Source organism: Ciconia boyciana, chromosome 14 (genome assembly GCF_034638445.1).
Source record: "Ciconia boyciana chromosome 14, ASM3463844v1, whole genome shotgun sequence".
Lineage (NCBI taxonomy): Eukaryota > Metazoa > Chordata > Aves > Ciconiiformes > Ciconiidae > Ciconia > Ciconia boyciana.
The window spans coordinates 11,593,155-11,606,012 of record NC_132947.1 but is presented as its reverse complement, the minus strand read 5'-3'; the positions used below and the strand labels follow the sequence as shown (position 1 = coordinate 11,606,012).

The 12,858-nt window shown below is 48.4% G+C and overlaps 1 protein-coding gene across 1 annotated transcript in view; it reads left to right on the top strand.

Moving 5' to 3' along the window:
• The first annotated feature begins 9,578 nt into the window (after window positions 1-9,578).
• Window positions 9,579-12,858, top strand: part of RIMS4 (regulating synaptic membrane exocytosis 4) — a 53,879-nt gene continuing 50,599 nt past the window's right edge. The window contains exon 1 of the mRNA XM_072879271.1: window positions 9,579-9,799. Within this exon, the coding sequence (XP_072735372.1) occupies window positions 9,703-9,799 (97 nt within the window). The 5' untranslated portion in view covers window positions 9,579-9,702. The remainder of the gene's footprint in view (window positions 9,800-12,858) is intronic.

The window sequence follows — 12,858 nt, the reverse complement described above, 5'->3', positions numbered from 1 at the left end:
GTGCTGATGCATAATCAGTGGTGAATACCTCCTTCCCATATTTCTACATCCCCCACAATTTTATTGAAATAAACTAAAAGCAATTCTTAGACCTTGTAAGACAAGGTAGTTATCTCTACAGCCAGCCAGCAGCAGATTTATTGACCTCTAAGATGCATTCAAGCCATATTTTCTCTCATATGACAAGTGTCCTATTTTATTAAAACAGTTTTTCAGCAGTCCTGATTCACTGCTGCAACTCCATTTTGCAACTCAAAAGCAAACTGAAGATGTTTTCCACTAGAGTCAAGGAAACTGAACACAGTACCTTTGTGAAATGGAACATCAAGCCCTTAATGGTAAGAATTGAAGTTAAAAAAGGGCAGGTTTTCAGGCAATCATGATCAACACTTCAATAGTTGAACTTGAAAGTGGGGGAGTCTTTTTGGCAGCAAAAGTAAAAAATATGGTAGACTGTTTTTACAGTACTTTCACTGAGGATTTGATTAGTGGGCCTAATATTTTGAAGATTGGAAGCAACTTGGATGAACTTGAAGAATCCTCCTTAGCAAAAAGTGTGAAACCCAGCCTGAATTGCATTAGGAATGTTGACAATGATGCCCTCAAAAAGATTGACAAAGGTGAATGATTTGATGAGTTTGCAAATGTAAAAAAAAAGTTGAAATTAAATGTGAAGAAGGGAGTAAAAATAAGACTGGTGAGATAAGAAATGGAGTGCTATAGTCAAGTACTTGGTGTGAAATATAGTCTCCGTAAAAACATGAAAACATTATCTGGGTTTTTACTGGTACTACCAGAACCAATGTATCTTTATAGATAAATGATAAGAAATATAATAGCTCTGAGACTACTAAAGCAATCAATGTAAAAATATATTTCCAAGATATGCTTGTAGTGAATTTTATCATATGCTTCTTTAATTGTAAGCCTTAGGAAGACATACATTCTTCCCAGTACAAAATCCCTTACATTTCCTCCTATAGTTTTCTATACCTAGAGAATTAAGAGGGGAGTTACAACACTTGAAAGAGCAGTCTGTTGATGGCATATATAGATAAGGCATTTTGAAAGGTAGAGCACATTATTTTTGGTTTTAGGGCGGGTTATGTCAGAAGACAGAGTTGTGAAGCTAAATGTGAGCTTGCTGGTGAAGACCACAGCAGGTTACTGAGATCTCTGTTTATTTTCAAGTTGATGCAATGTTTTAGGGTATTATGCTAAAACTTGTGTTACCACTTGGTTGATCATAACTGGTCTTGCCTTCAGTTTGTAGTTACACAGTTTGAGTCACAGCTTCAAATTATTTGTCTTGTATAGTCTTTCTATAAACAATCTGTTAGGGGCTTCTTATGTAACATTATTCCTCTCAAGTTCAGCAAAAAATGCTGCATCGTGAAAAATGTGCATAATGTGTAACAAATTTAGCCCCTTTGGTAACCGCAGACAAGTGAATCTTCCTTTCATTTTGGAACACGGTTATCGCAGCCTGGAGGAAGGAGGGAGGGAAAAGGCAAAGCAAAACAAGAAAAAGGGTAAAAGCGGCTTGTGTGGCAGTACCGTAAAAATACAAACGCATTTTACCAAACTGTTGCTGGCTTTTGAGATGAAGAGAAAGCATTTTTCCCTTTCTTCATTGGCTTCTAGGGTTTTTCCCCGCACTGCAGGACACAAAACCCTTTTTGGCCAAGACCAGCCTCAGCACAGGCACAGGCGCAAGATGGCAACACATTCGAAGTATCCTCAAGTGCTTGCCGTGATTTCTCCCTCCAAGATGCAATTTTGCTGTAGCCGCTATGTTGCATCACCTCTCATTCTATAAATCTGTCAATGTCTATCCACACCCGGAGCAAATCCATTTGCTACAACGTTTACATGTACTAAAGCCCATCTGTAGGAAGCCACGCACAGGATTATTTCTGTCCTCTTCTTATTACAGACTCAGCAGACTCATTTAAAAAAGATATTTCACAAACCTGTTGCCTCCCAGGCTGAGAGCGTGCACGCAAGCAGACAGCAGCCCGAAAGCGAACAGGCTGCCCAGGGAAGTGGTTGAGTCCCCATCCCTGGAGGTATTTAAAAGGCGTGTGGATGTGGTGCTTGGGGACATGGTGTAGTGGTGGGCTTGGCAGTGTTAGGTTTACGGTTGGACTCGACGATCTGAAAGGTCCTTTCCAACCTAAATGATTCTGTGATTCTACGATTCTATGACTTCAGCAGTATTGATGACCCCAATGTGCCACTCCTGCGGAGGGAGCAGAAATGCCGAGATGAGGCATGATGCAGTGAGGAACATTTTGTCCACATGATTATATGTTCTGGCAACTAAAAGACCTAAATCCTAACATTAAATCTAAATTAAATTACCATTCACTGAGTGGCTGAGAGGTCTCTGCTCTAAGGGAGGCTTTATGCCACAGACTGCAGCAAAACCCAAGCAAACTCAGCTCCCAGTTAGCTCGAGAGCCAGCAGCACGCCAGGTGCTGCAGCAGAGCTCACGTACTCTTACCTGCTGGGTTTCTTGGCCTCCCGACTAGGGGTGAGCTACCCAAGCCCCGTCAAGCTGGCCTGGTGCCTCGGGGCTGCCCAGGGCACGGGGTGCTCCGTGCTGCGGGATGCTTCCCAGGGGTGGCTGGGTGGTGTTCTGCACTGAGGGCTGCTGAACGCCAGCACGTGGGGTTAGCTCACGAACACATCCTTAGCCAAACCCCTAGATTTACGCTTTCAAACTCAGAAGCTAATATCAGAAAGCTGAGGTGTCTACTTTCTGTATTCCTTCCAGGAAATGATCTAGTTGCACAGGTAGAACTTCCCAGTCTTGGCACTGAATATTGACGTTATAACAGTATTTAAACATTTACTCTCCTTTCACACACACAAACATAAGCTCGTGCGTGTGCACGGGGAATCAGGTGGAGTCACAGTCCTTTTAATGTCAGTGAGAGAAGTAAGCCTGAATCTTTCTAAGCATGACCTGGGATGGGTGCCATACGATTGCTATGTAATTTGGCTGGATAGCTCTGAGCCATCTTAATTCTCCAGCCATCATTATTTTTCTTGGTTATCGTTCATACATTCCTATATGCTAGTTTGCTTGGAGGAAAGAGGTTGGAAATTTACAGCTAGAGTGGATGAGTCTATATTTTTGGAATTGGAGCTAAATTACCCACCAGTTGAAGCATTATTGTGTTTTACAATAATTGCTGATTAAAATTCAAATGCACTAAATTCCACCTGTCATTCCCAGCATCGCCTCCGCTTGTGACAATGCCAACGCCATGAGCGGGTATGAATGAAAGGCCTGAAGGAAGCGGTTTGTCTGCACAATTCCATGCTTTCATTCAGTCATAATCTAACTCCCCTAACTCCCCTCTCTAACTCCCCTCTCCCAAACCCTTGGGATATTTTCCACAGAACGTCTGCTCTACAGGATGCTCTGCAGAATGAAGACACCGTGGTTCAGGTTTTCAAAAGCAGCCTCTTCGTTTTCACACCCATGCAGGACAGACACCCACCTGCCTGAGCTGCTCCATCATTTGTGGCCAGTCAACCTGCTACTTTAATACATAGATGCTTATGACTCTTGATCGAGTTTCCAGGTGGGCTTTTCTCTTATAAAGCTTTTTAGAGGAGCTAGGTGAACTTTTCATGTACATGAGCTCCTACTTAGTGTCTCATTTTTGCTCCTGGCCATAGGATGTGCCCCAAGTCCCCTTCTCCAGCTCTCCTGAACTTGCCGGTGGATGCAAAACTTCTTCTGACTGGTTAAACTCCCCAGTCCTTTCCTTCTCCCCTTGTGCCTCCTCCAGTTCAGCAGTTTTGGCCGCCTTCGTGCTTTTGCTCTTCCATCCTCTTTTTCCTAGCTCTCTCAAGCTTCTCCTCACTGTGCCTAGCATTTCCCAGCCTGGAGCGCTGGGGAATAGCACAGCCCCTGGGGAGGTGTGTGTTTATGATAAATCAGGGACGTGGATAAGCAAGTACCTGCTCTTAACAGCATTTTCTCCATGCAGGTGTTTCCTCTTCCCTTTTGCTCGTGGCTGAATATTGCAACAGCTAACATGTGTCTGCAAATTACCGCTGCCCTGCACTTCATCAGTCTGGGTCCACATTTTAGTCATCATAAAAGAACCAGCCTGATTTAACATCCCTCTACCTATCCTGGCTGTCTGAACCGGAAAAAAAACCCAACCCACAAGAAAACCCCCTAACATTTGGGAAGGCACAGTGAAGCAGAAGATGGTCTGCTGAGTTATACCCCGTGGCAGTGCCCAACCCACTCCCACACTCCTGCTCCCAGAGGTTGGAAGTCACTGAATGGGCTGAACCTGTCCAGATTTAGGAGATGCCAACAGTTAAAAGAGAGTGCAGCATGTGCTGTGAAGCCTCGAGTTCTCTTAACCCTCGGGAAAAGGCTGGCTAGACAAATGTGAGAAGAAGCAGGGCTGGCAAGGGACCCAAGGCTGACGGCTCAGCATCTCATTACTCATCCTCTCGGCTCTGTCTCACTAGTGGTTTAGCACCTTTGTGGGCTTGTTTTTCATAGCTAAAGAGGGAGAGAGAGATGTGACTCTAAGACAACAGGATATTAGGAGAGAAGGGTGGAAGAACAGCAAGACTGAAAACAAATCTGCTTGTAGATGGGGTTTTGGGTTTAAACAAGTGCAGTGTATTTTGAACTACACCGTGCACACAGCGTAGCATTCTGGCTAGCTCCTTAGGGCAGCACTTGCTAGGCCACGGCAAGGCATGTATGTGGTTGGGCTATCAACAAACCAGACTGCTCCTGGCTTGCCTGGAAAGCAGCAAAGGATACTGTAAAAGCCTGTCTAGCTTACAATGTCATTTTGCTAAGGTTAGAATATATGAATGCTTGTATTAGTGAAAAGCAGAAGGTAGTCTTGAGATTAAAGCAGGAAATCTGCCTTCAATTCCTAGCTCCAACAAAGACTTTCCTTATGTGGTCTTGGGCAAGCCAAGTAAAACTCCCATGCTTCATACGCTGAACTCATATAAGAGAAATTATACTGCCTTCTGCTCTTTGTCTTGACTACTTAGACAGTGAGCACTTGGGGAAGAGAAAGGCTTTCACTCTGTGTTTATACTGTGCCTGGTTCTTCAGGACATCGGTCTGCAATATTGCCTCAATACAAACAGCAAGAAATAATAACTAAGTTAAAATGCGTATTGTTATACAAGTGTGCAACCAGCAAGCCCAGTGAACCTGTGGTACTTGGTGTAGTTGGGCACGTGAGTCAGTATCTCTCAGCATCATCCCATACCGGATGGCATCCCATTGGGTGGCAATGCCAGGCCATTCTGCGGTGTTTATTCACTGGTTATCTGTATCCATGCCCAGCACGTCTCACCTCCTGCCCTCCAGCCTGCCCAGAAAGACCGAGAGGAACTCAAATCAGGTAAGGGAATCAATCAGAGCCCTGGACAGCAGGGATGATCAAGCTTGCTTTTGGTTTTGAGAGCTGGAGAACATCCTGTACTGCCAACTATGAACTGCCTGGCTCCAGCACCAGCTTCGCCCTGGGGAAGAAAGGGGTAGTACGAGACAGGGAGGAGCTCAACCATAGGGATGCTGCATTTAATCTGAGTAGATTTATGCACGTGATGTGTTCTCACTAGCAGGGTTTGTTTCTCCGCTGTGTTTGAGCTCCCAGCACGTGGACTCTTTTTTGAGCAAGGAGTGGGCAGACAGGACAGAGAGAGCAACATACACAAACCAGGGAGTTTGGTTTTATTTCCAAACAGGCATACACAGAACTGTAGGGGAGTACAAGAGGGAGAGGGCAGCATATCCTCTCACTCCGGTATATAAAAACTAACTTCCTAGGCTGACCCAGACACCTAAGACTCAAGGCAAAAATATAAGCTACGTGACTAGTGGGAAGAGAACGAGCCAGCAGGAAAAATCTATCAGAGCTTTCCATGGTTCAATCAGTCAGAGCCTGCTTCACTGGGGAAACAATCAATTAACCACTTCCACTAGAGCAGCCACAGACGTGCTGTTCTGGAGGTAGTAAATCTTTGAGTTTATTTGTTCTTGGTTGCACTCTCAGCTTATTTACAACATCACAGGAATCTTCCTCCTCACTTATGCTCACTTCTCTAAGTTTCTCCCAAGGATCTTTCTGTCCATGATGATCAGTGAAGAAGAACACTTATGGACTAACCATTTCCAGCTTCACTGCAAATCCTTATTTCCCTTAAACAGGCAGCCAAAACAAACTGCTTCCTCCAGGCATCTGGAGGGCATTACGCCTTTAACTGTCCATCTGATTTCCAGCTGTCAATGCATTTTGTCTCACTTTAAGGCAGATGGTTTTGGTTTAGGATGTTTTGGCCCAACCAGTAATCAGAGTCCTGCGGTACATGAATTAGGCAGGTCCCTGCCCAGAGGAGCAAAATGTTGTAGCAGGCAAATGAGAGGCAGATGACAGGAAAGCTGAGGGATGACGCTGAGACCACTCAGCCCAAGCCTCTCTGTTGCAGAAGGGTGCAGGAAAGGGCTCGAGCATGGCTGGTCCCACAGGTATGGTAAAGAGGGAGGTGTGAGAGCTTGGAAAAAAATGTACAAAAGGAGCATTGAGAAGATGTGACCAAGTACTGCTGAGAAGCTGTGCAGGTGCAAGGGGTTTGAACTGCACCTGCAGAGGGAGAGGGAACCGGCAGATGGATAGAGGGTGGAGAAAGGTGCACAACGGTGATGTGGGTGATGATGGTCTTCCTCAGCCCCTCATATGTAGACCTCAAAGCACTCAAAGCAGAAGGGTCTTCAGTCCCAGTGCACTGGTGAAGAAAGCAAAGGGCAGAGAAGAGCGTTGGGGATAGAGATCAGCTAGCCAAACCACAGGCCTGTGCTGTCCATTGGGCACTGGTACCTCTGCCATCACTACGCTTTCAAGATGTAGTGAGACGAGACATTTAGATGACCATAGCATAAGGTTGAGATTAAATTTCTATTCCCCATTTAAATTTTTCCTCACATGCTTTAAATGAATAGAAAGCAGCTCTCAGTGCTTCTAGGTAGCTCCTGTGCCTGGGAACCTAGAAGCAGATTTTGATTCACAGATGCCTCTTGCTCCTCCAGTCACATGTGCTGCCAGGACTGGTAGACAGGAGCTGTCTTAACAGCTTTAATGCACTTGGATTTGTCCCTATAGCTGCTGCTAATGCCTTGATTGGTGCTATTGAAATCTCTTCTTAAACATATGGTAATACATTCCTCACTGATGTCCCTGCCTTTCAAAACTCAGACCTGGAGTCATCAATGTCTGTAATAAGTTCATTCTGTTCCTTCTGCTTTACTGCCTGCCCAGCCTAGCTTTGATGAAGGAATTCATGTAACCCGCTAACCCCAGAGCAAATTTTGATTACTTTTTGAATGAAAAAACCATATTTTCTACTGGGAAGCCCTGCAAACTCAGCTTGGCATCTGATATTCAGATGACGTCCACTATTCTGGATGCATCACCAGTAATGACGACTCTGGATGTCAGGGCCAGGAGTCCGCTAATAGGCCTTAATTGCCCTGATGAGCCTTACCTGGGCCCCCACCCACCCCTTCTGCCAGAAGCTCCACTTAACCTCCAGCCCCGGGGGTCTTCAGTTCCTGCCTGGGCCATGTTGTAGGTGAGCCTGCCTGGTGTTTGGCTTTCTTTGGTTGACCTTGGAGCTGGTGTGTTGATAGGACCCATTGCCATCACCACCCTGCTCTACCTCCCACGGTGAGGGACCGTGCCTGGTCGGTGGGGTTGTTCGTGCCCCGTGCTGGAGCTGCTCCTGGCTCCCCTTCCCTGGGAGCAGCCCTGCTCTCGCTGCTTCCTGACACTGGCAGCCACAAATACACTGCAGCTCTGCTGGGATTTTCAGTAGATGGAAGACTCTTAATGGATTGATTTATTAACTGTTTGAGAGAAGAGTACAGGTAACATTATAGGCTATAATTCTTATGTTGCTTACTGTGCATGGACATAAAAACAAAAGCAGTATTTGTAAGTATGAGGTCTCTAGCTCTATTACAGCCTTAGAGCTCGAGTGGGGTTGAGCCAAGTGCCAGGAATGACCGACCCCAGGATGCCCACTGTAGTCATCTTCTGGTTGTCCGCAGCCAGGATCCAGCACCGGAGGAGGAAAACACTTTTTCACTTTAGGCTGTTGTTCTGCAGCACTCAGCGTATAGTAGTTCTAGCTGCACTGTTCCTTACGGAGATGTTGGGCTCTCATCTGCGTTTTTGGAATAGCACAAACGGGCCTGTCACTTCATGTGTTCAGTGGGATGGCATTTGGTTATGATGATGGGTGGACAGACCAAGTGCATGAGGAACATCTTCCTTTGTGCCCCGAGGGGACAGCTTCCTCGCTGGGGAGACCAAGTTGCTGTCAGAAAACATGCTGTGTCTCATCCCATCCCAGCTTTTGTTGCACTGAATAAAGGAGGATATGCTGAGTTTCCTTCCCCAAAGTGGGCACGGGCGATACTGTGATGTCTGCCGCTTTGGAGAGAGCGGTGTTCAGCGCCTGTGGACAGCTCGTACTTCCGAGCCAGTAATTCTCCATAAGAGAAATACAAGAAGCTAGCCTTGGGGAAGGACCTAAAATTCACTTGTTCACATAGCACCCCACCTGCCCACCAGCACCTCTCCGTTGGCGTGCTGCAGAACTGGTTTACATGCTGAGCCAGAAAGGCGGCAGCTTTCCAATTTAATTTAACCCTCCAACCGACCACTAAGTAAAACCTCTTGGTTTATATGCTTTCTGCCTGAGCTTGTATACTTCCAAACAGTAGCTTTTGGTTTTTTGGGGTGGGGTTTTTTTTTTTGGTGCCTGAAGAGGTACCTGGGGAAAGAAGGCTGTCGTGCTGGTGGGTGGTGATGACAATGACCTTTGGGATGGCGGTGGAGGAAAGGGGAGAAAGTTTAATGCAGGGAATTCAATGCTATCGTGGCCTGGTTGGGAACAGCCTTCTCCGGGGAGACAGAGGGCCTTCTGGTATGGGCAATGGCTGAAGCATCCCTTCAGAAAGGGGAGGGATGGGTCTCCCCATTGCTGCTGGCCTGCAGGCTCCACGGGTGTCCGAGGACCCCCCTACCCCGCGTCCATCCTGGAGATGGCTGTTTGTGGGGCTGGGGAGCCGGGCTGCTCCTTAAATTACACCAGTGCCGTTTACCATCCCCCCCTTTTGGAAGAAACCTCCTGCAAGTCTCAAGATTGTTTTTGGGAGGACGCGCAGGGCCGGGGCCGTGTGAGGAGCCGCCGGGCCCCGCGCGGGGCGGGGGAAGGCCCAGCCCGCTCCCTCGGGGCCGCCGCCGCGGCCCCCTCAGGAAGATGGCCGCCGGGGCGAGGAGCCCCCGGCCGCCCCTCCGAGCTCTCCCGCCGCCGGGCCGCGCCGCTGCCCGTCCCTCCCCTCCGGGCGGCGATTGGCGGCGGCGCTGGCGGGCGTGAGGCGGGGCGGCGGGGCGGGGCGCAGAGCGCCGGGCGGCAGCAGGTGGCTCCGCTCCGCTCCGCACCGCGCCGCGCCGCGCTCCCGCCTCGCCTCGCCTTGTCTCGCCTCGCCCCGCCGCCTCAGCGCGGCCCCCGCCGCAGCCAAGACGCCGCGGGCCGTGCTCCGAGTGAAGAATGGGGCGGCGAAGCTGGCCAAGCCGCCGGCGGCGGCGGGCGAGGCCCCCGGCGGCGCCCCCGGACCCGGGCTCTTCATGGAGCGCTCGCAGAGCCGCCTCAGCCTCTCCGCCTCCTTCGAGGCCCTGGCCATCTACTTCCCCTGCATGAACAGCTTCGACGAGGAGGACGCGGGTACGGGGGGGGCGAGGGAGGGGGCTGCAGCCGGGCCCGGTGGGTCTCGGTCGCGAGCGGGGCCGGGGGCGCGCGGCGGGAGGGGTGTGCGTGGGGTGGGGAGGGCGCCCCAAGGCAGGGGGGAGACCCGGGGGTGTCGGTGGGGCCGGGGGCAGGGCGTGGGGCCGGTTTCCAGTGTGCGTGTGTCCACCCACGGGTGCCGTGGGCGCAGCGGGGGCTGGCGCAGGCTTGGGCGGTGCGGCGGGTTCGGGCAGGAGAGGGCGGGTTTGCGGTGTGTCGGCACTAACCCTGACCCCGCCGTGGGTTTGGGGTGTAAGGGGTCCCCCTCCGCTGCCCGGTGGGTTTGCAGCGTGGCGTTTGTGTGCAGCAGGGTGCCCACGTCCCAGGGGCTGGGGTGCTGAAGGGTCTGTGCAGGGAAGCGTGTGCCTGTGGAGATTCAAGGGGAGAATTTTTTCATGACGACGAAACGCGCTCCCTCTTCTCATCCGTAGCAAAACCGGGGCGTTTGCAAGCGGAGCGGCTTACGCGCCAGTCCTCCTCCCGTGCTGAGCTGCGTAAAGGGGTGAAGGGCAGCGCTCGGGGAGAAGGCATCCATTCTGCGGGACGTTGCGTCCGTCTGCCACTGATTGATACGCGATGAACTCTCAGGCTAATTGCTCTGAGGGGTCATTAGCACAATATGCCACGCTGCTTTCAGAGAGGGGAGTAAAGGGGATTCCGTTTAAATGAGGGCGAAGTACATCACAAAACATGTACAGAAAGCTTTCAGAACGGTCGCAGTGATTTTCGCCAACTTCATAAAGACCTTTCTGGCCTCAAAGAGTTGGCACTTGTCATAAAATAAGACCAAGCTTCTAAAAGAGGGCCATTGGGAAGGAAAAGTAGGAAAGAAATTGGGTTGAATGGGGAAGGGAGGATGCTGGGTGCTGGAGAAGGGGCTGGGAGTAGAGGGCAGCACAGCAGCTGCGTGGGTACGGAGGACATAGGAGGGAGTGGATGGAGAATGGTGTATAAGCACTTTGTCCCTTCCCGGTAGCTCACTTAGAAATGAAGGTTGTTTTCCACGGTACACGCTGTACCAGAGACCAAACCTTTAAGTCAATCTTCTGAGCAGCAAATACTGGAAGTTGGTAATTAAGGCATATTTTAACACTGGCTGTCATGGTTGCATCCCTCAAAATGCCGGCATGCTCCTTTGTCTAACGGCTCATCCCGAGATGTGCAGATGCCAGCAGGAATACATGGGCAGATCAGCCTGCTAGCTGCTACACCTGTAACGTTGTTGTTTTTAAAGGAATTGACGTAAGAATAAATTCATCATCCGTGTGATTAACCTAGGATTGTCATCAGCGTCGTGCAGGGGTGTCATGCAGAAGATTGTATCCTCCAACGGATGTATTTTTTAAAATTTTGTTCTCAAAATTATACTGATGATTTATTTGCACTTCATATTTGGTTTGAATGCTGGGGAGTGTACAAGAATAACGGGAGCTTTGGGAAGTCTCAGCGGTGTTGCTTCAGAAATGATCGATAGTGAGATACGCTCGACTACGAGAACCTGACACAATGCCTTGAACGGTGTTTCATTCCCTGGTGTCCAACCCCTCTTGCTCTGAGCAGGGTGACAGTTTAAGTGAATGTTTCCTCTTCCAGTGGTTAGAAAAATGGTTTTGCACTGAATTGTATTTATTCACACTTACTGAATGCTCATGCATGAATGTTAATAGGCTGCTCTTAATACAACACAAGTACTTGTCTCTGAATTAAATAAATTTACAATTAAGGCCTCATTCTCCAGCAGCTTATTAGTGGATCTCGCCTGCCTGAGTTAGTCTTGTTAGTAAAGCTGCTTGGGGTAACATTCAGTACGGTGGGGACATTGCAGTATTGCTCCTGTATTTTGTGCCCATGAGTGTGTATTCAGACACGTATGAGCAAACAGCAGGAAAGAACGTGTGCTGCCTTGTATTTTTTGCGTTAAAACTACAAGCGTATAATTTTCTCAAGAAAATAAATGTCATGAAAGCGAAATGATAAAAGAAATGCTGAAATTGTGCCAGACAAGATTCTGTATTATTCATACCCATGCATGCTCCTGAAATTGAGAGAGATTCTGACCAGTTTGGGTTGCAGTGTGATTTCTGTCAAAAAAATTGATCTCGATAGCTCATTCAGGGAGATGAATACTGCACTTGGCAAGATGTTCTCCATAGGAGATGGCAGGGAAAAAAAAATTGATCCCATGAGCATTGACAAAGTAAACAATCCTATTTCAAAGAGACACATCATCCATTTTGTCTGAAGCTGAGAACCACATCTTTAAGAGAATAGTCATCCTACAGAAAAAGGAGAGGAGCTGATAAATGACCAAACCTAAAGGAAATTTGATGTTTTTCTCTGAAAAAACAGCCTAATGAGTGCTCAGATCTACAAACAAGAAAAATTCTTGAGGTGTTTCATTTAAGTAACTAAGAGTGAGTCAGATTAAAGGAGTGTAAAAGGAAACTTGCAGGAGTGCCTACGCTGAGAGCTGTGGCGATGTGGAAACATAGCTAGCCACATCTGGCCAATGCTAATGATACTTCTGGGTTCCAGTATTTCCCACTTTTAGTCTTGAAAAATGGCTCTGCTTTGAAAAATGCTTTTACTTATAGAATATTTCCTTTTCTGCTGTGGCCCTTTTGTTCTTCTTTGCTGTCCACCTTCTGGACATCAGGTGAGAAGACTTCTCATCTTCCACAACCCTCTGCCTGCCACACCACCAGTGTGTCGGGACTGAGTTCTTGGCAATGATGTGGATGCAGATGATACCTGCTTATATCTTAGTGCGCAGAAGCCGGCAGCCAGCGTAGGCAGGATAGCAATAGGACTTGGAGCAAGAAACTGGATCACTTTTGAATGCTTCCAGAGCATGAGGGTGATTGAGTTTCAGATGTGTCCTGTGGCAAATAAGGCCACGTGCCTGTCTCTCCAAAGAGGTGGATGTGGACTTGCACTCTGTCTTGTAATACCCTTTTCATTCCTCAGCTGCGTATACAAAGAGGATACTCTGAGCAAAC